Genomic DNA, 23,061 nt, shown 5'->3' with positions numbered 1-23,061 from the left:
CCCCTATGCTCACACACACTTCTTATTCAGTGGTTCTGGGCAGAGGCCAGATAATCTGCCTTTTGCAGGGTCCCAGGAGGTTGTAATGTCAACGACCAGAGAAGGATCCAGGAACTCCCTACTCCAGGATTTACTTAGCTACACAGGCTCCACACACTGGATTGAAAAACCCAGGAATCCATCTTTTCGATTTTGAATGAAAGCCAATTATATTTCATTATTCATAATTACATTTCAGCATTAAGTCTATTATATTTCAAAATAAACTATATGTCACTGACACTTATGGGAGAAACTAGAGATTTTGACATGCAGGATGTTCATGATATAAGTGAATTTGACACCAACAGACTTGTCTCCTATTGTATATGGGTGTCTTTGGGGTGGCACTGAATCTTTCTACTGTATTGCAGATCCCCACTCTGAGATGGGACTGAGGTGGACATTGGAGAGGGGGTGACATTTTTGCCACATTATTTACTTCTAATGACAACTGGGTGTTGAATGGTCTGTCATTGACTGTCAACACATCAGGGCCACCTTCTCCATCCCACAGGAGTCTCCTTAAGGACTGGTCTGTGGTTGATCCCTCAAGTCTGCCTCCAACTTTCAGGGACCCCACTCCCCAGTCTTCCTTAAATGTAGTAATGGGCTGCTGCAATACAGCCATCCTCATCCACCATAGTTTTGCCCATTAGGGACAGGCAGGAATTCCATCCCATGCTAGGTGAAGGATCACTCTATTTAAACCCAAGGGGAATTTTCTCTATTTTTTTGAGGAAATTTCAGAGGCCATGGAAGCTTGCCTACTTGTGGCTGGAATGAAGTCAACTCAGCATCATCACTCAAGTCAGCACCTACTCCTCAGAAGCTCTGATTGGCTGCTAATGACATCACACGGGCCACCCTGCTAATCGTGAGTAATCATTGTAGCTGAATTAAAACAAAGCTCACTGGATCCTTGGGATTTAGGATTTCACATTTCCAGTTTTGACTCTTTGGGAATGACCTCAAAGTTCCATGTTTAATGTGCAGTTTTGCTGACCCATAGAGCCTCCAGTATGGGAGGGGACTCCTTGGCTAGTTCTTGAACTGAGCTGACTGCCTGCATCCTCACATCTGTTCTGTACTCCTCCTTGCAGGCGATGTGGACTTGGGAGTTTGGATGGAGTGTCTCTGACCATTGCATAGACCAATTGTACAATGTATGTGGCAGAAATTGTACAAAATATCTAATGATTTGAAAATCCCAGTGGGAGCCTGCCCTCAATTTGTTGGCCTGGTCTTTGACCTTGGTGCCTCAAGACTCAAATAACCTCACCCCGACCCTGTTAGAGCCAACTGACTGCATTTGTTCTTCTTTTGGAGACAGGGTCTCGCTCTGTCGCCCGGGCTGGAGTGCAGTGATGTGATCATAGCTCACTGCAGCCTCAAACTCCTGGGCTCAAGCGATCTTCCTGCCTCAGCCTCCTGAGTAGCTGAGACTACAGGTGTGGGTCATCACGCCCAGCTGAACTGATTACTTTGATGCCTACCGTGATTATCCGTGAGGGTAAAGTTGTTCTCAGTATTCAAGGTGAATTTGAACTTCACGTTTCGTGGTGTTATGTCCTTGTCTATTGCGGAGATCTGCAGGACCAGCTGGAGTGTGGAAGACAGGAGATAGTCAGTGATGGTGGTGGGGTGGTCTGAGGTTTAGCGATGGAGCCTTTGGGTTTAAGTCCTGACCATGGCTGTTTCCCACCTGCAACACTCACCTATTTAGTTCTTCATAAAGCCACTCTTTCTACTTCCCTGCCCCGCCAATCTACTCCCCATATATTCCCTCTGAGCCTCAGTTTCTCCATCTGTAAAATGGGCATAATGTTATTTTCCTCAAGGCTATTGTACAGGGGAACTCCTGTTGACTCTGTTGAGCAGTTCTGTCCCCCAGCCTGCCCCAGGGTGGTGCTGCCTTCCCCTCCCGCCTGAACCAGACTCACCTGGCCATGGGCAGCGTTCTCACACACTTTGGGCTGGTAGGGCTTGGCAAACTCCGGGGCATTGTCATTCTCATCCAAAACTTCAATGTGGACTTGCACAATGGATTCTTTTCCTGTGGGGGTTCCTGCAGGGGAGAAGACTGTCACCATTATGGGCTCAGCTGATGCTGGCCTTGGGGGGTGGAAGATGTGTGGAAGGAGGGCTGCCCTATGGAGGCCACTTTTTGCAGGAGGAGGCTGTGGAACAGAGGCCCAGGATGGTGTTCTGGACAAAAGGAGTTTGGTGGGGGGAGGTGTTAAATCTCATCCATAAGGTTTACTGAGGTATTACTTTGATTATGAGAATCAAAACGGTAAACCACCTAAGTGCATTAAAAAAAATTGTAATTAAATTCCTAAAATTAAAAATTTAATTATTTGATTAAATACATAAAACATAATAAATTAATCATAAAAGAATTGAAAAGGTAAACAACCTAAGTGAGATTGGGTCAGTAAACTAGGCTACTGGAAAAGACTGAAATGGATGGCCACTGACAATGCCTATGTCACTTACATCTTAAACATATAATTAAAAAAAATTTGAAGGCCGGGTGCTGTGGCTCACCCCTGTAATTTCCTACTTTGAAAGGCCTAGAAGGGAGGATTGCTTGGGGCCCAGAGTTGGAGACAAGCCTGTGAAACATGGTGAGACCCCATCTCTACAAAAAAAATTAAGACATTTGCTGGGCAATGTGGTGCACGCCTGTAGTCCCAGCTGCTCAGGAGGCTGAGGTGGGAGGATCATTTGAACTCAGGAATTAGAGGCTGCAGTGAGCTGTGATCGTGCCACTGCACTTCATCCTGGACAACAGAGTGAGACCCTGTTTCTCTCTTAAAAAAAAAATTAGTACCATGAGAAAGTGGTTCTGGAATAAGGTTAAGTAAAGGTTAAGTAAAAATGTGGAATATAATATCTTACACAAACATTACAATCTCATGTAAGTATAAAAATATGTATAAAAATAAAAATACATGAATGTGCTAATAGTAACTGTCTCTGCATGGTGGCATTGGTGGGAGGAGTATTTTCTTCTCTTTTTCTGTATTTTCTGTATTTTAAACCATTTAAATGTAAAGAGTCTATGAATGGGATTATGTGGAGGAGAAAGAAGCAAAGACTGATCTGGCCAAACATGCAGGAGTCCATTACAGTTTGGGGCAGCAGCTGTGCTGGCAGAAGTGAGTCTGGGTGGGCCCGGCAGGCGCCAGGGATCCTTGGCCTAGCGGGCTCCTGGGTAAAGTGGGAGTATTAATAGTTCTCCTGGAGGGTGATTGTGATTTTCTAATATAGATAAAGGATGCAAAACTCCAACTCTTGCCCCTCCCTCTGGCAAAAATTACACAACTTCTAGAGAACCTCACAATCTCAAAGTTGGAAGCTGCTTCACATTTTGAATTCTACCTATTAACTGGTGCATAAACACCCTCCGAAGGAACATTTCCCAAACAGCCATGATACTAAGAATCATGGGACCCTTGTTAAATGCACATCTCTGGCTCACTGGACCAGAACCTGCAGGGTGGAGTAGAGCTTTATGCTTAATAGGTGACTTGGGTGATTCTCGTCACAGAGACATCTGCGCAGCCTGTTTCATGACAGTGGTTTTCAAACTGTGACATGCATGAGATTCCGATTCAGTGTGGGGGTGAGGCCCGAGATGCAACAAGGTCTCAGGGGATGTTGATACTGCTGGGTTCAAGGACCACACTTGGGCATGGAAGCTCTATAGCATCCCAACCAGCGGGTGCTTCAGCAGGCACTTCTAATACGTCTAGAGACCCCAAATTATTGATTATGCCAGTTTTGGAAGAATGAGGGAAAAGGAAAAGAATCCAGGTGCCCTGGCAGATGTGGCCACTCACCAGTGGAATCCAGTTCTTTGGCCTCCACAGTCAGGTTATACCAGGGGTAGACTTCTCTGTCCAGTTCTTTCTCATTGTAAATGTCCCCCTTTTTTGTGACTCGGAAGAATTGGCCCTTGTCACTGGTCCTGCGGATGGAGTATCTGCCCAGGGGAGAGAGTTTCATGGCTTTCCATTGTTCTTTGCTGAGTCTACACTCCTCAGCATGATGGACAAGGCCCTTCTGCATCTGTCCCCTGCATCCCACTCCATGCCCCTCTCTCACTGCTCATTGCACTCTGCCACTCAGACAAGAGCGGACCTACACAGAGGGATTCAGGATAGCAAGATAATGTCTTTGATCTTAGTTACATTGCCATCACTGGACTGGAGGTGGTACCTGAGACCATCAGATGCACTTTCAGAGCTGAACAGGTGACATCACACCATAGCTGGGACTTGTTTTAGTGATTAATGAAAAGATCATTGGGCAAGAGCCAGGAAGGAATACAAAAAGAGCTGGAAGAGATAAGAAGTAATTACAAAGAAATTAACTTTGTGAAATAAAAAACTTAAAAAGTTCTTTCAGAAATCAGGAAAAATCTATGGAAAGATAAATATATATGTTTTGTGTATATAGGAATAATAGTTGCTATTAATGAGGAAAATCCCAGAACAAACAGAACAGAAGAAATAACAAAAAAAAAAAGAAAAAAAAAAAAAGAAAAGAAAACTTTCCTGATCTGAAGAAAGGCTTGAGTCTACAGATTATAAGATGTCATTGACATCAGGCATCATTGAAAAAAACCCCAATATTTAGGCATATCCTGATGACACTTACAAATTTCAAGGCTGTGTGAAGAAACTGAAAAGAGTCCAGACAGAAAGAAATAATTTCCTTATGAAGAAAGAAAAATCAGATTTGCCTCAGATGCCCCCACAAAATTAAATACTAGAATACATTGATAGTATTTTTGAAGGGAAGTGTTTATAATCTGAGGATTATATGAATACATCTAGATGTTATTAGAAGGCAAGGTTGGGCATGGTGGCTCACATCTGTAATTTGAGTGCTTTGGGAGGGGCTGAAGCTGGAGGTTTGCTTGAGGCCAGGAGTTCAAGACCAGCCCAGGTCTCACCAAAAAAAAAAAAAAAAAAAAAAAAAATTAGCCTGGTGTGGTGGTGTGTGCCTGTAGTCCCAGATACTCAGAGGCTGAGGTGGGAGGGTTGCTTCAGCCTAGATGTTCAAGGCTGTAGTGAGCTATGGTTGTGCCACTGCACTCTAGCCTGGGTGACAGAGGAAGAACCTGTCCCCCCCACCCCCCAAAAAAGGCAAAGAACTAAGATATTTGTGTCCTGAATTTTTTTTTGAAAACTTACTGTATCTAACTAAACATTTCAATATAAAGTAAAACCTGGCATGGGAAGAATTAAAACAAAACTATTGATTTGTTTATCATACATAGAAAAGCAACGGGTGTGTGTATGTGTATAATAGTTTTAACTAGAAAATATAGGTCCAAGAAAACATTTTAAATTTTGCAGACAGAAGTAAATCTCAGTGGTAGAAATAAAAATGGATGCACCTCATCCAAATATCTAGGAGAAAAAAAAATAAAGAAACATAGACTGTATAGCAAAGATGAGGAAAAAGAAAAAAGCCATTAAGTTTGATAAATGAGAAATGTAAAACAAGATAAAAGAAGTAACATCAAACATATCAATTATGATGAAAAATGTAAATAGGTTAAACACAAAGCATTTCAGTTTAGATTAAAAAGCAAAGCCAAATGCATTCTTGTTTTCAAGAGACAACTTAATGCCAAATGACCTGGAAAAGTTAAAAGTAAAGGTTGGAAAATTTGCATTAGGCGAATATGAATAACAGGAAAACAGGACTAACAAATGTAACATCAAGAAACAGAATTAAAGGCAAAATATTTAAGCAGAACAAATTGGCTAATTACATTTGGATGAAAGTTACAAACCATAATGAAGGTAAAATAGTTGCAAACCTTTGTTAACTGAATAGAAAAATTTAAATACATAAAGTCAAAACTTAGATATTCTAGGAAGAAGTGGACACAAATACAATTGTATCACATCACAGAACAAGCTAAAGCAAAACAAAAAAAAAACACCCTATGACTTGTAAATGAAAATAATCAAGTCAATCTCTTAAATAAACCCTTGGATCAAAGGAGAAACAAAAATTATAATTACAGGCTATTTAGAAAAGAATGGCAATGAAGAGTAGTCCCAAAACTTAGGATATGAGGCCAAAATGGAAGAACATATTTTGTCCTTAATAAGAAGACTTAATACCCTTGAAACATTAGCTATACCAAAATTAATATATAAACACTAATGTTTATAATATACAAACACTAGAATTCTAATGTTTAAAAAAACCTGGATACAAAATTTTAAATTTCACAAAAGAAAAAATGAGAGTTGACAAAAAGTTATATCAAATAAAAAAGCAACATGGGAAGGACTTTTATGTATATCTAAGATCTAGTGTAAAGCTATATGGTTTGGATCTGTGTCCCCACCGAATCTCATGTCGAAATGTAATCCCCAGTGTTGGAGGTGGGCCCTGGTGGGAGGTGGATAGACCATGGGACAGAGTTCTCATGAATGGGTTAGCACCATCCCCCAGGTTCTATTCTCAAGATAGTGAGTTATCATGAGACCAGGTTGTTGAAAAGTATGTAACAACTCTCTTCCCACTCCTGTTCTGGCCGTGTAAGACGTGCCTGCTTCCCCAGGACTGTAAGTTTCCTGAGGCCTCCCCAGAAGGAGAAGCCACTATACTTCCTGTTAAACCTCTTTTCTTTACAAATTACCCAGTCTTAACTATTTCTTTATAGGAGAATGAACTTATACAAGCTAGTAGAATAAAACAGAATAGCTTTGCTATAGAATGATGGATAGGACAGAGAATTAGAAGTAGATACAGGTATATACAGAAAACTTAGCATATAATGAAGGTGGGAAAACGATGACTTATCATTATAATATTTAGTAAATGGTGCTGGCAAAATCAGCTATGCATCTACAATAAAATAAGATTGAATTGAATTTATACTTACTATTGCATATTATATGGCTCTAAAAAGTATCTGTTGGAACTATATCATTTTTTTCTAAAGATTGTAAAAGAGAAATTTAGTTAAGATGGAGAGCAAATATCGATGAAATGAGCATGGCATGATCCAAAAAAATTTTAAAACAATCAAACATCAAAAGCAAACAGACAACAACAAACCCACCATAAATGCATCCACATGTTTGTGTGGACACGAAAAGAAAGGAGCAATAGGACCAGGTTAGGCCACGAACATGAGTTATCTGAGAGTGGGGGTTATCAGTGTTTTCTTGGTAGATCTCTGTGCTGTTTCACTGTATAAAATGAACACTTCTTACTTTTGTGGTTTGGGAAAGATAGATTCAAGAATACAGTTTTAGTGAAGGGGCCTCTGGTGTGTCGTCTGATTGGTTGCTTTCTTGACTGTCAGATCTTACCACATAGGACTGGTGAGAGCTGTGGTGCAGAGAATAAGCCTTCAAGGCCGGACAGAGGACAAGTAGCTCTGGATGCCCAGGACCATGCTAGGTGGGGGAGCCCGGGCAGGTCAAGATGCCAGGCTGCCAAGTGCAAGAGCTTGGGCTTCTGGTCTTGCCTCTGTCACTTTCCCTGTAAGTGCTAGGAGAAGCCAGTTCCCCTCTCTGAGTCCTGGCCTCAGACCAGCAGGCATAGGAACATCCAGGCCGGATTGTCCTTATCATCCTCATGGACACACGCCCCCTTACCCAATGCTATGCCTAGCCGCATCAGGGTCCATGGCCAGCACTGTGCCAATCAGAGGCTTCTTCTGGTTTTCCTTCAGCTGGAAGTGGTAGAAAGGCTGCTGGAAAATGGGGGGCTCGTCCACATCTGTGATGTTGATAATGACCTGGGCTCTGTTTCCCGCGGGAGGGCTCATGTATCGGAGGTCGATGGTGGGGTCTGTGGCCTCGACGATGAAGCTGTATTGCTGGATGTATTCATAATCCAGAGGCTGCATAAGAAAAAAGGATGGTGAGTGCCTGCTCTGGGCCAAGCATGTGTGTGGCATATGATCTGCACAGCAACCATGCAAGGTAGTACCAGGATGACACCCATTTTATAGATGAGGGGCCCATGGCCTTGACAAGTGATATTTCTGAGGTCATCAAGACAGCGGCTGGGCCTGGTGTCTGTCTTCAGCTGCTCCCCATTTCATCTCAGCAGCCTCATGGCCATACCCACAACCCTGGCTGTGTGCCTGGCCCTATTTCCAGCGTTTGGGACATGGAATGGATCAACTATGGTCCTGCTCTTAAGGGCGTCACTAGTGGTTCTACCCACAGGTCCTTAAGGACAGGCTTTTTCTTTGTTCTTGAGACAGAATATTGCTCTTGGTGCCCAGATTGGAGTGCAATGGCACGATCTCCGCTCACTGCAACTTCCACCTCCCAGGTTCAAGTGATTCTCCTGCCTCAGCCTTCCAAGTAGCTGGGATTACAGGCACCTGCCACCACGCCCGGCTAATTTTGGTATTTTTAGTAGAGATGGGATTTCACCATATTGGCCAGGCTGGTCTCAAACTCCTGACCTCAGGTGATCCACCTGCCTCGGCCTCCCAAAGTGCTGGGATTAGAGGCGTGAACCACCCGGCCCGGCCGGACATGCTTTTTCTTTATGCCTTTGCTCAAGATCCTTCTCCTGCCCTTGCCTGCCTAGAAAACTCCTACTCATCCCTCAGGAAGCCAAGCAGAAGGTAATCAGATGCTCTCTCAGAAACCCCTCCCAGCAGAGGTAATTGCTCCCTGTTCAGAGCTGCTGTGTATCACTTACACCTGGCTGTACTTTTTTTGTTCATGCATATGTCTTCCCCATTCGCTGAGACCTTTGCTGACACTGGAGGCTGTGTCTGCCTCTCCTTGGTGTTTCCAAGCCCCAGCATGGGGCTGGTTCAGAGAAGGACTCAGGCCCAGGACTTGCAATCCTCTGCATGGCCATTCCAGAGGCATTTTTTATGCCCCTCACAGGACCTCTCCCTCCTCTTCCAGATTCAGTTAATCTGGCTTCTCTGGCTGTCAGCAGCATCCAGTGTCAGTGGCCATCCATGTCACCACAATTATTCACTGTTTTCTTCATGCTGATGGATTTCTACTGGCCAGGACACATGGCAGGCCAGAAAGTGCCAGAGAGGTAATAACTCCGGGGGCAGCCCCCAGTCAACACCACAGACAGCGGGTGTATAAATACCCCAGCTCCTTCACCCTCAGCTTCTCCAACTCTGGGATGTGTTCCACACTTACCCCCCAATGGGTCATTGCTCCTGGGGCTTCTTGGGATCACCTCCCAGATAAACAATTTACATCCAGTCATGGCCTTAAGATTTGCTTCCCAAGTAACTTGGCCTAAGACACTGGATCACAGTCTCCATGAACACATGACCACCTTGGAGCTTTGATGGTCCTTTGATGGTCTCTGGCCCAGGAGCAATGCCCAAGCAGGACCTGTGGGTGCCAAGAGCCCCAAGCCTCACGTTTGACATTGTTGCCATTGGCCTACAAACCTTCATGGGCTTGATGATGCCCTCGTTGTGGGCGGGGTTTGTTTCAATGGTGAAAGCGTCCTGGTAGTCGCCCCGCAAGATGCTGTACTTGGTCATCCGGTTCTGGGGCTCATCTGGGTCCTCAACAAACAGAGAGCCCACAGAGGTGCCCACACGGGTGTCTTCAGGCACGACAAATGTGTACTTGGCTGATGCAAACAGAGCACCCCAAAGGGCCTTGGGTTAATGAGATAGACAAGGCGATTGCCTCTTTCAGCTATTCTAACATATTTTGATAAAAGAAATGGGCATAATAAAATAATCATAAATAATAATACCCCTGGGATTCTCAAGGTAAAGAGGTTCTTCCCTATCTGTATGTCCATCCATCCATCCCTCCATCCAATAAATAGCTATTGAGCACCTATTGTATGCCAAGCACTTTGCTAGGGGACCTATCAATGGACAAGAGAGACAAGTCCTGCCTTCAGGGAGCTTATGCCATGTACCAGGAAGCCACTTCAAGACAACTGGCCTGTCTCTAGGGTGGCTGAACAACTGAATGACAGTATCAGCACTGGGAGTTGCAAGTGGAGAGCCATCTGCCCCAGGGCATGGGAAAAGCTCTCATTAGACATTCTTTGTGGGGTGGATCAGTGTGTAGGTGGGGTCAGGGCCCAGCCCTGGCTCTGGATATAGAACTTTGCTGTCCCCATGTTCACTGGCTTGTGGGAATTTCTAGCTGGGACCTGAGTCTCAGGGCTTTGATTTTCCCAAACCCATGGGATCTGGGTGAAACTGCTTGTGTCTCATGGTGGGACACAGTACAGTGGTGGCACCCAGCAGGGAGTGGGATTTCCCTCTGGCCTATGAGGGGATTGTGGCAGGGGGCAGCAGGATGGCCTTGGGAATGTGGTATTGGGATGGAAGCAGGGCCCCTCCCTTCACCCAAAGGACTCCTTTGGGCATTAGGCCTACCCTGGGATAGAGGGAGAGGTAAAGGGATTTGTAACTCTTTTCCCAGAGCCCCAAGTCACTGAGTCTGGGGTATCCCAGCCCCCCTTCCCAGGGCCCTAGAGGAGGGGCTCACTCTGGGTGAAGAAGGGGAAGTTGTCATTGATGTCTTGCAGAGTGACCAGCACGGTGGCCGTGCCCGAGTCCCCCCGGAGGCCCTGGGCATCTCGCGCTTCCACCACGATCTCATACCTGGCCTGCTTCTCTCGGTCCAAGCTTTTCGTTATTGTGATAATACGTCCTGCAAAAAGATTCCCAGCAGGAGCCATGTTACCAGCTTCTAGAAAATACCCATGCCTAGGGCCTGCCCAGAGAGAACCTGACTTAAGAGCTTCCCAGGTGATTCCACTGTGCAACTGGGGCTGAGAACTCTGAGTCTACAACCCACTACCTCCATAGCCTATACTGTGAGGCCAAAGCTGGCCCAATAGTTGGGTTCGGTATTGGTCCTCGCCACCTGAAATATTGTGTTGACAAAGACCATGAGGCCATATCTAGGCTCAGACGGAAAGAGTGCTGTGATAGATTAGTGATGTCTGCCTTGGTGCACTGTAGCATAGTAGTGGCATCTGTGCTATGTATTTGCCATCTCTCTGAAAGACAGTTCCACTGGACTTCTTTCTTGCTCCCAAGAGTCAGCCCTTATATTTTTTGTTAAGTCACCACATAAGCAATTACTATGGGCCTTGCTGCCTTTATACATGATCTAACTCAAACTTTACAGCTACCATACGATATAAATATAAGCATTCCTACCTCCTAGATGAGGGAACTAAGGCTTGCAGAAGTTAGTTGATTTGTCCAAGGTCTCTAGAGGGGGTGAGTGGCAGAGCTGGCTTTGGAAACCAGGTCTGTCTGAACCTGCACCCAGAGCGGCTAGCCAGCATCCTCTGCTGCCCCTTGGCCACTTCTTGGGTAACAAGATCCTGATTTTGTTCCCTGGACTTGAGTCCACGTCTTGGGCACCTGCCTGCTTCCTTCTCCCTTGACCAGCCGCCTTGTCTTTACATATGATACTGACTACTTCCATGGTACAGTGTGGTTCAGTAGCTAGTGACACCTGTGAGACTGGACTTCCCTTAGCACATGCACCTGGAGTATCCACCTCCCCTTGTCCCTCCAAGTCAGTGACTGTCCAGGAGTGTTAGTCACACAGACCAGAATTATCGATGGCAAAATACTCTTTCCCCTTCAGGATTTGGTACATGACAGAGGCGTGGTCTCCCACAGTGGGGTCGTCTGCATCCACTGCTGTCACAGAGATGACCGAGGTCCCTGCAGAGAGAGAATCCTGGGGTTGCTGACTTGTGACTGCAAGGCCCCTTACCCCATTCCTGGAACAGAGCAGATGGGGCTCAGGCTGTGCTCTGTCCCCGCCTCCCCCAGGTCCTGGGAATAAAAGGCTGTTTTGTTTTCTGAGGAGCCTGCATGGGGGCAAAGTGCTGGTGGCAGTGGGGGCCCAGCCAGGTCAACCTTGAAGGGGTCAAAGAGATCAAGTGGTTTGTGTGCTTCCTGGGGAAATGAGGGAGGGGGCGGAGGGTTGGGGTCAGGGAGAGAAACCGAGGACAGCAATGAGCTGCTTCTCCCTCTCCTGGAAAGGTGCCCCCAAAGGGGTGGTGTCATTTCTTGCATCCCCTTGAACTCCAGGATCTCACACTCAACCCAAAGGTCTGGTCCCAGGGCCCTGGCTGGAGACTCTGGACTGAAGAGAGAAGCTCTTTTCTGGCACCCTCTGGAGTCTGAGGGGTACTGAAGAGGTGGAGTAGTAACCTCCTGAGCCCAGAGCCCAGGCTGGTGACATACCTTGGGGCTAGTGCTCTGTCCCCCACACCACTCCTGCATGGCCCCTAGAGATGAATCCTTTTGCCTTAGTGGCAGGCCATGACAGTCTTCACGTGTAAAGGCTACACTCTTGGTGTGCTAGTCCTGACAGTCAGAGGAAGTGAGTGGAGTTTGTTCCAAAGAGTAGTGAGATATGCCTCTGATGGCCAGGGGTGAGTTCATGATCAAAATCAGGGCACAGTCTATGACTAGGGGCAGGACTCAGTCCATGATCAGAATCAGGGCTCAGTCTTAGACTAGGGTCAGGGCTCATTCAATGATCAGGATCAGGGCTTGGTCTATGACTAGGGTCAGGGCTCAGTCCATGATCAGAATCAGGGCTCAGTCTATGACTAGGGGCAGGGCTCAGTCCATGATCAGGATCAGGGCTAAGTTTATGACTAGGGTCAGGGCTCAGTCCACGATCAGGATCAGGGCTTGGTCTGTGACCAGTGTCAGGGTTCAACCCATGATCAGGATCAGGGCTCAGTCCAGGATCAGGATCAGGGCCAAGTTTATGACTGTAGTCAGGGCTCAGTCCATGATTAGGATCAGGGCTTGGTTTATGACTAGGGTCAGAGCTCAGCCTGTGGCCAGATCAGAGCTTGTTAGGAACTAGAGTTTCTTTCAAATCATGTAAAGTGGCAACACAGGCATTGCAATCACTGCCCTGAACTCACTGGATTCCTACCCCAGGCAGTGAAGTGGCTGATGTGAGAGGTGCCCCCAGGCTGGGGATAAGGGAGGGAGGAGGACAGAGTGGGCATGCAACGTACCCACAGCCGACGACTCAGGCACGGACGCATTGAACAACCGATGCGTGAACACAGGCCAGTTGTCGTTCACGTCATGAACTTTGATGGTGAAGCTGGAAGGAGTCTCCAGGTTTTCGCCGGTGTCCTTGTCCACAATGACAGCAGTGAGGTGGTACTCTGAGATATTCTCCCGGTCCAGCCTCTCAATGGCGAACACGTCTCCTGTCTCTGCGTCGACCCGGAAGACCTTGCCCACATATTCTCCTTTGAGCAGGTACTTGGCATTCTTGCGACTCACACTTGACTTGATCTAGAAAAGAAGAGGTGACGTGAGCTGGGAATGGGCGGCGGCGGCTGTGTGTGAGTGTGTGAGTGAGAATGTGTGTACACAAGTGTGCATGTGCATGTGTGTGCATGTGTGTATGTGGTGTGTGTGGTGCTGGCCAGGGTCCCTAAATATGACACTGAGATTTTTTATCAAGAACCTCTGGCAGCCATAAAAAAGAATAAAATCATGTCCTTTGCAGCAACATGGATAGAGCTGCAGGCCGTAATCCTAAATGAACCTAAGCGAACTAACCCAGAAGCAACAAATCCAATACCACATATTCTCACTTATAAGTAGGAGCTAAACAATTGGTACATATGGCCATAAAAATGGAAATAATAGACACTGGAGACTCCAAAAGAGGGGAGGTTGGGATGAGGGCGAGGGTGGACAAATAACCTATTGGCCATAATTCACTATTTGGGTAATGGGTATGCTAGAAGCCCAATCCCCACCAATATGCAATATACATGTAACAAACATGGACATGTACCCCTGAAAATAAAATTTTTAAAAAGCCAAAAAAAAAAAGAACCTCTGACTAGTCACCAATGAGTTGTTCTCATGGTGTGAGTTGCCTGGCAGAGCCCCAGCATGCCTAGAATGGTGCCTGAACAGAGTAGGTGCTTAGAAAACATTTTTTGAGTGGAAAAAATATACCTGGTGCCATTGGAAGGCAAAGGATATTTTTGCCCCATAGAAGTCACTTAACCTCTCTAAGTTTTAGTTGCCTCATTTGTAAAATGGAAATATTGCTTCTGATGTTGCTTTGCTCTGAGGAGTAGAACAGCACTTTTGAAGATGAGTTCTGGGAAACACTGAACTCTTCTGCTGTTCCACACAAAGATGGGGTCCTAGCCAGTGGTGTGCTGGCGCTGGATTGTATCAGCTTGGCTTTCAAGAACCAGCTTAAATTTTCAGGAATATTTGTGAGCTGATTGTTAAATACAGCCATTATTACAAATTAAATTATATGAACTTACAATTAAATAAATCACGAAAAACAATGAATTCTCAGAATTCATCGCTTCCTAATTGTTTTGCTACCTTTGACTGTGTTCTGAGGTTATCTGTGTTTATGGTATCTGTATGATGGAAATGCTACATAATGATGTGCTCATGAGGATCTTCTCCTGTCTTGTCTTGGCCTTCGATGACATCACATTGATAGCTTGAAATGAGACATGGTGAGAATATTTACACCATGGAAATTGGCAAGTGCTACGAATCAGAACTTTTCCCCTGGACAGCCAGTTGTCAAACATTTATCAGCACACCCCTGGGCCCAGTACAGAAAATGGTGCATAAAATATTCTCTTCTTGGAGATTTACAATGTACAGCTCTGCAGAAAAGAACTCCAGTGAGCTTTGTGTAACTCAGGATTTTCCATACTTCTTAGACCACAGAACCATTTTTCTGTGTAACATGTACTGTTCATGTCCCAAGGAGTAAGATTTGGAAAATAATATATGTAAAGCATCTTACACCAAACAGGGTTCTATAAATGCTAGTTAATAATTATCAATAATAGAGCCACAGGTTAGAGGATCTCCATTTAAAGAATCATAGAAACAGAAAATATTAGGAACGGTATAGTTCCTATAGAATAGTATTCTATGCATATACAATGATACTCTCATAGAAGGTTAGTATGTCCCCAAAATAGAATTCTATTCAATTAAAAAATATAACTTGGTGCCTGGGAGGCGCCAGGCCCCCACTAGGAGTACAGAGGGTACAGATCCCATTGTGGCTCTCAGGATCTAGGTTTGCAGCCTCAGAGGCTGGCATGCTGAGGAAGTGCAACATTGCTTTTTTGTTTGTTTGTTTGTTTGTTTTTTGAGACAAGAGTTTAGCTCTGTTGCCCAGGCTGGAGTGCAGTGGCACGATCTTGGCTCACTGCAACCTCCGCCTCCTGTGTTCAAGCGATTATTCTGCCTCAGCCTCCTGAGTAGCTGGGATTATAGGCATGTGCCACCGTGCCTGGCTAATTTTTCTATTTTTAGTAGAGACAGGGTTTCACCATGTTGGCCAGGCTGGTCTCAAACTCCTGACCTCAAGTGATCTGCCTGCCTTGGCCTCCCAAAGTGCTGTGATAACAGGTGTGAGCCACCACGCCCAGCCTCTTTTTTTTTTTTTTTTTTTGAGACAGGGTCTCGCTCTGTAGCCCAGGTTGGAGTACAGTGGCTCAGTGTTGGCTCACTACAACCTCCCCGTCCTGAGCTCAATCAATCCTTCTGCCTCAGCCTCCGGAGTAGCTGGGACTCCAAGTGTGCACCACCAAGCTCGGCTAATTTTTGTATTTTTTTGTAGAGATGGGGTCTCACTATGTTGTCCAGGCTGTTGTCAAACTCCTGGGCTCAAGCAATTCTCCTGCCTTGGCCTCTCAGAATGCTGGGATTACAGGCATGAGCTACTGAGTCTGCCTCACATCATTTAAAGTCAAATAGAGCAAGGGCTTTTGTGTGAAGGCATCTGGTGAGGACTCTTTAGAAAGGCTGGACTCGGGGTGGGGGCATGGTGGCTCATGCCTGTAATCCCAGCACTTTGGGAGTCCAAGGTGGGTGGATCACTTGAGGTCAGAAGTTTGAGACCAGCCTGGCCAACATGGTGAAACCCCATCTCTATTAAAAAAAAAAAAAAATTAGCTGGGTGTGGTGGCACATGCCTGTAGTCTCAGCTACTTGGGAGGCTGAGGGAGGAGGGTCATTTGAGCCTGGGAGGCAGAGGTTGCAGTGAGCCAAGATCACGCCACTGCACTCCAGCCTGGGTGACAGAGCGAGACTCTGACTCAAAAAAAAAAAAAAAAAAAAAAAAAGGCTGGACTCCTCCAGAGAACTCAGAGAGGCTGAGGTCTCAAGAAAGAAGAGGGAGATTCCAGAGGGTATGGCCACATCCCATGAGGTCTGGAAAGTGTCCCCAGGGTTTAGCAGCAGTGCAGTCATTGGAGCCCTCAGTGAGGGCACTGACAGGGGTTGATAGGGTGGGAAGTTAGATGATGCAGCCTAGGGAAGAGTCTAGAAGGGGAGGAAGTGGAGACAGGGAGTGAGGATCGCCCCCTTGGTCGGGCAGGGTGGGAGAGAGGTGGGCAGCAACAAGCATCTTGGAGCAAGGCTGTGGCGTGCAGGGGGCAGGTGGGTTCATGAGGAGGTACTAAGGCCCAGTGGCCAGGATGCATGATGAACAGCTGGACTAGAGGCAAGAAGCCATGCCTCAGCTCTGTAACCTGTGACCTGCGAGGACAGTGGAGACTCAAAGAGAAGGGGACAGTTTGGGGCCCTGTGTGAGTTGCTCAAGGTGAGGATAAGATGGTGGCCTTCCAACTGGGCTCTCGGTGAGTGTGTTAGGACCCACCAGGGCAGGGAGGATGGAGGGAGGAAATCAGCTTGGATCTGTGTGATTGGAGTTCTGCATACAATTTCATGTGAATATCCAGTTTCTGTTTTCCTTCCCTTCAATTTTTCTTCCCTAGACTTTATTTTTTAGAACAGTTCCAGATTTACAGAAAAATTGAGAAACTAGGGCAGAGAGTTTCCAGATGCCTGCTCCTCTTTTTCCCGGAGTATGAACATCTTACATGAATGTGGTGCATTTGTTATAATTAATGGACCAATACGGATGCATTATTATTTACCAGAGGGCATAGTTTATGCAGAGTTCCTTAGTTTTTTTTTACCTAATGTCTTTTTTCTATTCCAGGATCCCACACTGGATACCACATTCCACAGAGATGTCATGTTTCTTTAAGTGCCTCATGGCTGTGATAGTTTCTTAGACTTTCATTGGTTTCTGATGACCTTGACAGGTTTGAGGAGTATGAGTCACGTATTTTGCAGGATGCCCCTCTGTTGGAATTTGTCTGATGTTTCTCTCATGATTAGATGAGGGTTATGGGTTTCTGGGAGCCTCCACTCTCCCTACTCCTGTTTTCTAAGATCACTGTATTTAAACATAACATCTTAATGCCAAAAACCCATATTTGTGGGTTCAGAAGGCGGCTCAGGACTTGCTCCCATTGTCCAGCCAGGTCTGTAAACAAAGGCTCCAGGCTCTGACCTTGATAAACAGGGACTTCCTTCCCTCAGATTACATCCTCAGGAGCCGGAGGTGATCCTTGGAGCCCTGTCCTTGTCTTTTCCAGGCACCTTGTTTCTTCCCAGCGTGACGACCCCTTGTGGTTCCTCGGAGACCCAGCCCCATGCCAGGGGCCAAGTGAATGCTGTTGGCAAATGACAGCAGGCCTGGCGTTCTTCCTGCTGCTAGAGACCCTTGGGCGAGCCCTTGAAAGGTAGCCCCCACTTTCTACGGACTTTCCCTGACTCACTCCATAGATTTTCCTTGAGGTCAGACATTCTTTTTAGAGGCTGATTCAAGGCACAATTATCCCACTGGGAAGGATGCAGGTGGATTGACGACATTTTCCTGTATGACACAGAGCTCGCATTTGTGTTGAGAGTCAGGAATGCTGGTTTTCCTAGGGCGGCATTCTCCTGGGGCTCTGTCCTGGTCTCCTAGTGTGACCCTGGGCAAGTGTCTTCCCCTATGAGTGGCCATGCTGGAGGACTTCAAGATCCCAGTTATTGTTGGGAGCCATGGGCACAGCCAGCTGGTTGTGGGTGGGGCTCCGAGTGGAGATTCCCCAGCTGGCCCCATTCCCATCCAATTTTGTCAGATGCTACACAGATCTTTCCTAATTTCCCAAATGGGAAAATTTCATGGCAGCCATGGTTGGCCCTGCCCTAAACCCTGAACCCTGGGGCCACACCGGCCTTCTCAGTCTGAGCATGGGATGGCCCTATAGCCGGTCCACAGACCAAGGTCTGCTGGGGCATTTCTGGTGCCATGGCCAGACTGGGCCTTCCCATCAAAAGTTCCTCTCCAGCCTGTTTCTCTACAGCCAGAGGGCACCCCCACACCATTTGTGGGGTTCTTTGTCTGACATATGCTGCCCCTCTAGACCAGGATGGGTAAACTGTTTCTGTAAAGGGCAGGGAGCAAATATTTGTAGCCTTATGGTCATTTGGTCTTTGTCACCACCACTCAACTTTGCCATTGTAGCATGAAAGCAGCTGCGGGCAATCTGTAGATGAATGAGTGTGGCTGTGTTCCAATAAAACTTTATTTGCAAGTCCAGGCAGTGGGCTGGATTGGGCCTGCAGGGGGTAGTTTGCTGATCCTTGCTCTAGACCACCCTCTCCATGAGGGTGGGGACCATGTCTGTCTTAGCCCACTGTTGTTATCTTTCTGGCACCCAGTCCGGTGCTTGGAATGGTCCTTCCTTTCTCTAGCACATTGACATGTTCTTTTTTGCACCTGTCATTTAGATTCCAAGAAGCTGACAAAGTGAGATTTTAACGCACTCAAAATAAACTTTCTTCCTCATTGAAAACTCTGAAAGCACACGGTCCATCTACCTGTCATTGTGTGTGAAATTCCACTACTAGGGCCATTCCTTTCAATTAGACTGGATAGCTTTGACATCAATGACAATTTGACATGGTAAGGCAATTCAGCAGTCACTCAGATATGCTCTGAGCTCTAGGAGGATGGGCTTAGGATAGACATGTTTTAAAGGAGGACAAAGTGAGGGTCAGAGTCTGAGGTCCTGCCCTGGAGGGCAGGCTTGGGTCAGGTACCTCATTACGGGTGTTGTGGAATATGGGGAGCTGTGTGGGGTCACAGGGAACCAGGGATAGCCTGAGAGAAGGGGTTTTTGAGGAGGTTCAAAGGCCTAGACTGGAGTTGGCAAAAATATGGCCTGGATGATTAACTTCATCTTCAGCACAATTTTGTGGAAGGCTGCACAGTTCTTTTCCGATCTTTCAAATGGGAAAATTTCACAGCAGGTTTGGCTGGTCCTGTCCTAAACCTTGAACCCCCAGGCCAGGTGAGCCTCATCAGCTTGGGCACTGGATGGCCCTTCTGTTAGTGATATCTAGTTTACAGACCAAGGTCTGGGAGAAATTGAACCATAGAGTTCACCACCACCTCCACCACCATCATCATCACCTCCATTATCACCACTATCAACACTTATCTTTCATCACTACCATCATCACCACCACCATCTCCATCAACACTTATCCTTCACCATTACCACCACCATCATCACCACCATCACAACCACTATCACAACCACCACCTTCCCCTTTACCATCACTACCACCACCACCACCACCTTGTCCTTCCCCATCCTCACCACCATCACCATCACTATCATCATCACTTCCATCATCACCACCATCAACATTTATCTTTCACCATCATCATCATTTATCTTTCATCACCACCATCATCATCACCATTACAACCACCACCTACCCCTTTATCATCACCACCATCACCATGATCACCACCACCACCTACCCCTTTATCATCACCACCATCACCATGATCACCACCACCACCTACCCCTTTATCATCACCACCATCACCATGATCACCACCACCACCTACCCCTTTATCATCACCACCATCACCGTGATCACCACCATCACAACCACTACCCATCCCTTTATTATCACCACCATCACCATGATCACCACCATCACAGCCACCACCACCATCACCACCATCACAACCACCACCTACCCCTTTATCATCACTACCACCACCACCATTCTCACCACTCCCACCACCACCTTGGCCTTTCCCATCCTCACCACCATCACTATCACTACCACCACCATTGCTACCATTACCACCACTACTTCTACCACCACGACCTCTACCACTATTTCTACCACCTTCACCCTTATCATCTCCACTCCTACAACCACCACAATATCTATTACCACCTTTGCCACCATCGCCATCACCACCACCACTTGTCACTATGGGCCAGCTGCTGATGGCTTCTCCTGTCCTGGGGCTTGAGCCTTACCTTGCCTACATGATGGGGCAGTGAGGTGTTTTTCTCTTCATCAATGTGCATCTGGTTCCAAATCCAATCTCTCTTTTGGCGCCGGTGGGTGGGCAGCAGGCTGTGGGTGTCCCGTTGGGCAGGGTTAGCACCTGCTGCTGCCACTGCTGCCACTGCCAGCAGGCCCAGGCAGGCGCCCGATGTGGCGAGGAGCATCATGAGCCTCTGCATCTTCCCAGGAGGAACAGATCTGGGGAAAGAGGAGACACATTCAGACTCTGGCCAGTGACGATGAAAGGAGTACTTAGGCACAGGTATTTTGCATAAGAGCAGCTAGATATAATGCCAAAAGCCTGGGGCAAACACAATCTGCGGGTAATTAACATTATTGTTCCCCCTTTCAGGGAGCAGTCATGCACTCGGATGAAAGGTCGGTTTTAGGACAACATGAGTAAACAAGCGCATTTAAGATAAATTTCCCTACACTTCCTTGTACCTACTCCTCACCCTCTGCCTCAGGGTAGAACAGCTGCCTTCTGCTTATTCTTCCCCGAAGCTATGCAAAACCTTCTGACCTTTCAAGAAGGTTTGCGTCCTTTCCCTAAAATTTCTTCCACCACTCTGACCGATCGCCCATATATGGTGGCCACTGCCTAAGGGTGTGAGCAGCTTCCACAGGGAACCAAACTCCCTTTATCTGTTCACTCCTTCATCCTTCACTGTCTGCTGACACCACAGAACCAGACCCCCTTCATGCCTTGATGAACTCCGAACTGGGGAGGGTGAAAATAGACGTGGAAACCATTTCTACTTGCGAGTCACATGTGCTAGGACGGAAGCAAGTGCAGGGGATATGGGAGCCCAGAGGAGGGCCTGTGGGGAAGGTCTCCAGGAAGAGCGTGTGAGGCTGATGCCAATGGCAGCTCCTAAGTCCCCAGGCATTGGGTGCTCAGGTTATCCTCATTGTTCAAATGAGGAAACTGAGGCACACAGATGTTAAGTTCACATTAGAGTAAGTGGTGGGACTCAGACAGGAACCCAAGTGTCTGATAGCTAATCTTTATCAAGCATTTATTTTTTGCCTGGCACTGTTTCAAGCACTTTATATATCTTATCTATTTAATCTTCCCCATCATCTTCCAGGTTGGTGTAATTATAACCCTCATTTTGCAGAAGAGGAACAGAGAGGTTTCAGAACATTCCTGAAATCACCCAAACTGTAAGGAACACAGCCAGGATTTGAACCAAGGTTGTCTGGCCCGGAAGTTCAAATCCTTTCCTCCTGACTTCCCTTGTCCCAGCAGCTGCCATGGGGTAAGATTTAAAGCCTTCTCTCGGCAAACATCCTCCTGCCTGAAAGCCCCTTTGACAATTTTGCCTTGATTCTGTCTTCAGAAGGCTCTTAGGAAAATCCAACTGTCTTAACCCTGAGGGCCAGCCCTTCACTCCAGATCTTACAGTGAGTGGTCAGCTTTGCTGTCAGAAGAGCAGGGGTGGGTGGGGTGGTGAGTTGAGGGTCTGGGTTCATAGGAATGGCTTCATAATTTGTGTGGCCCAGTGCAAAAGAATTTTAAGAAGGCGACAGAATATTAAACCAAGCATGATGCCCTTTGAAGTGCAAGCCCTGTACAGTTGCACAGGTTGCACACTCTTGAAGGCAGGTCTGTGGGGTAGGGATGTGGATCACCCAGAGATCAAGGCCTGGCTTCATTCTGAATTCCAGGAAATGGGGTTTTCTCTACAGCCCCACGAGGAGTGCAGGCTGTGACCTTGGCCATTAGCATGTTCTCTCAGCCCTGACTCTATCTCTCCACCCTCTGGGGTCCCTGTGTTACTGACCTGCAACTCCTGGGATGATGTAGAGGAAGAACAGGTGGGTGGGAGAGGGAACCAGGACTCACGTATGGAGACAGACAAGGATCTACAAGGTGCTGGATGGGATGGCCTCCTCCCTTGACTGTCCCTGTCTGGCCAGAGGGAGAGGCTGGACTCTGTACATCACAAGAGGTTTGTAAACTCTATTAACATTTCCCCTGATTTGCTGGCGCCAGGCTGACCTCAGGGAGGGCTGAGGGTGTCTGTGCTGGGCCAGCTGACCTCTGGGCCCACGGATTTTAGTATCGACGGCCCCTGCCTTCTGGTTCCTGCCTCTGGCCCTGGAGGAAGTGGACTCCCAGGGTGGGGATAGGCCCCAGAATGCAAGTGCCATATGCCTGGGAGAGGCCCTGACCCCTCTGGGCCTCAGTTTCCTCAGCCATAAATGAGGGGGTCAACCTGGAAGAGACTTGAGGCCCTTGAAGGGATGCTCTAGGCAGGAGGAAGGCGGTGAGGAAAGGCTTGGAGAAGAAAGGGGGCAGGTTAGGAGTCCTGGCCAGGAAGCTGGTCCCTGACTCAGGGGAGGTGGCAGGCATGACCCCTGCCCCAGCCTCACTGGGCCCAGACCCTGTGGCTCATTTCCTTCTTTGTCCAGAAAGGAAGTGCAAGTCTCGATTCTTTCTTCCTGCCTCAAATGAGAAGTGACTCAAAGATGACAAAGTAAAATGGACAGAAGTGAAAACGAGAAATAGGGAGAGGGAGAGTTCTCAGGGCTCTGGGCAGGACAGGGTGAGCGCCCAGGCTCTGAGCTGATAGATAGGTGCTGGGTGCCTACTGCATGATGGGCTCCATGCTAGGCAATGGGGGTGCCGCAGTAAGTAAGACACACTCCCCTGGGGAGCGTGCAGTAATGGGAACAACAGGAAAATAAATAAGTCAATGAGGAAACGTATCAGCTGGCGATCAGAGATGTTCAGGGAATTACAATGGGAGGTGCTGCAGAGAGTGAGG

At 47.1% G+C, this 23,061-nt stretch overlaps 1 protein-coding gene across 1 annotated transcript in view; it reads right to left on the bottom strand.

The window, feature by feature from the left end:
• Positions 1-23,061, bottom strand: part of CDH5 (cadherin 5) — a 37,789-nt gene that overhangs the window by 4,670 nt on the left and 10,058 nt on the right. The window contains exons 2-10 of the mRNA XM_523383.7: positions 20,257-20,485; positions 13,066-13,354; positions 11,627-11,743; positions 10,545-10,709; positions 9,476-9,663; positions 7,683-7,930; positions 3,888-4,030; positions 1,983-2,107; positions 1,536-1,641 (exon numbers count right to left, since the gene is read on the bottom strand). Coding sequence (XP_523383.3) covers positions 1,536-1,641; positions 1,983-2,107; positions 3,888-4,030; positions 7,683-7,930; positions 9,476-9,663; positions 10,545-10,709; positions 11,627-11,743; positions 13,066-13,354; positions 20,257-20,466 — 1,591 coding nt within the window. The 5' untranslated portion in view covers positions 20,467-20,485. The remainder of the gene's footprint in view (positions 1-1,535; positions 1,642-1,982; positions 2,108-3,887; positions 4,031-7,682; positions 7,931-9,475; positions 9,664-10,544; positions 10,710-11,626; positions 11,744-13,065; positions 13,355-20,256; positions 20,486-23,061) is intronic.

The sequence above is a fragment of the Pan troglodytes genome, chromosome 18 (assembly GCF_028858775.2).
Source record: "Pan troglodytes isolate AG18354 chromosome 18, NHGRI_mPanTro3-v2.0_pri, whole genome shotgun sequence".
NCBI classification, from domain to species: Eukaryota; Metazoa; Chordata; class Mammalia; order Primates; family Hominidae; genus Pan; species Pan troglodytes.
Note: the sequence above shows the minus strand (reverse complement) of the source record. Positions and strands in the feature narration are given on the sequence as shown.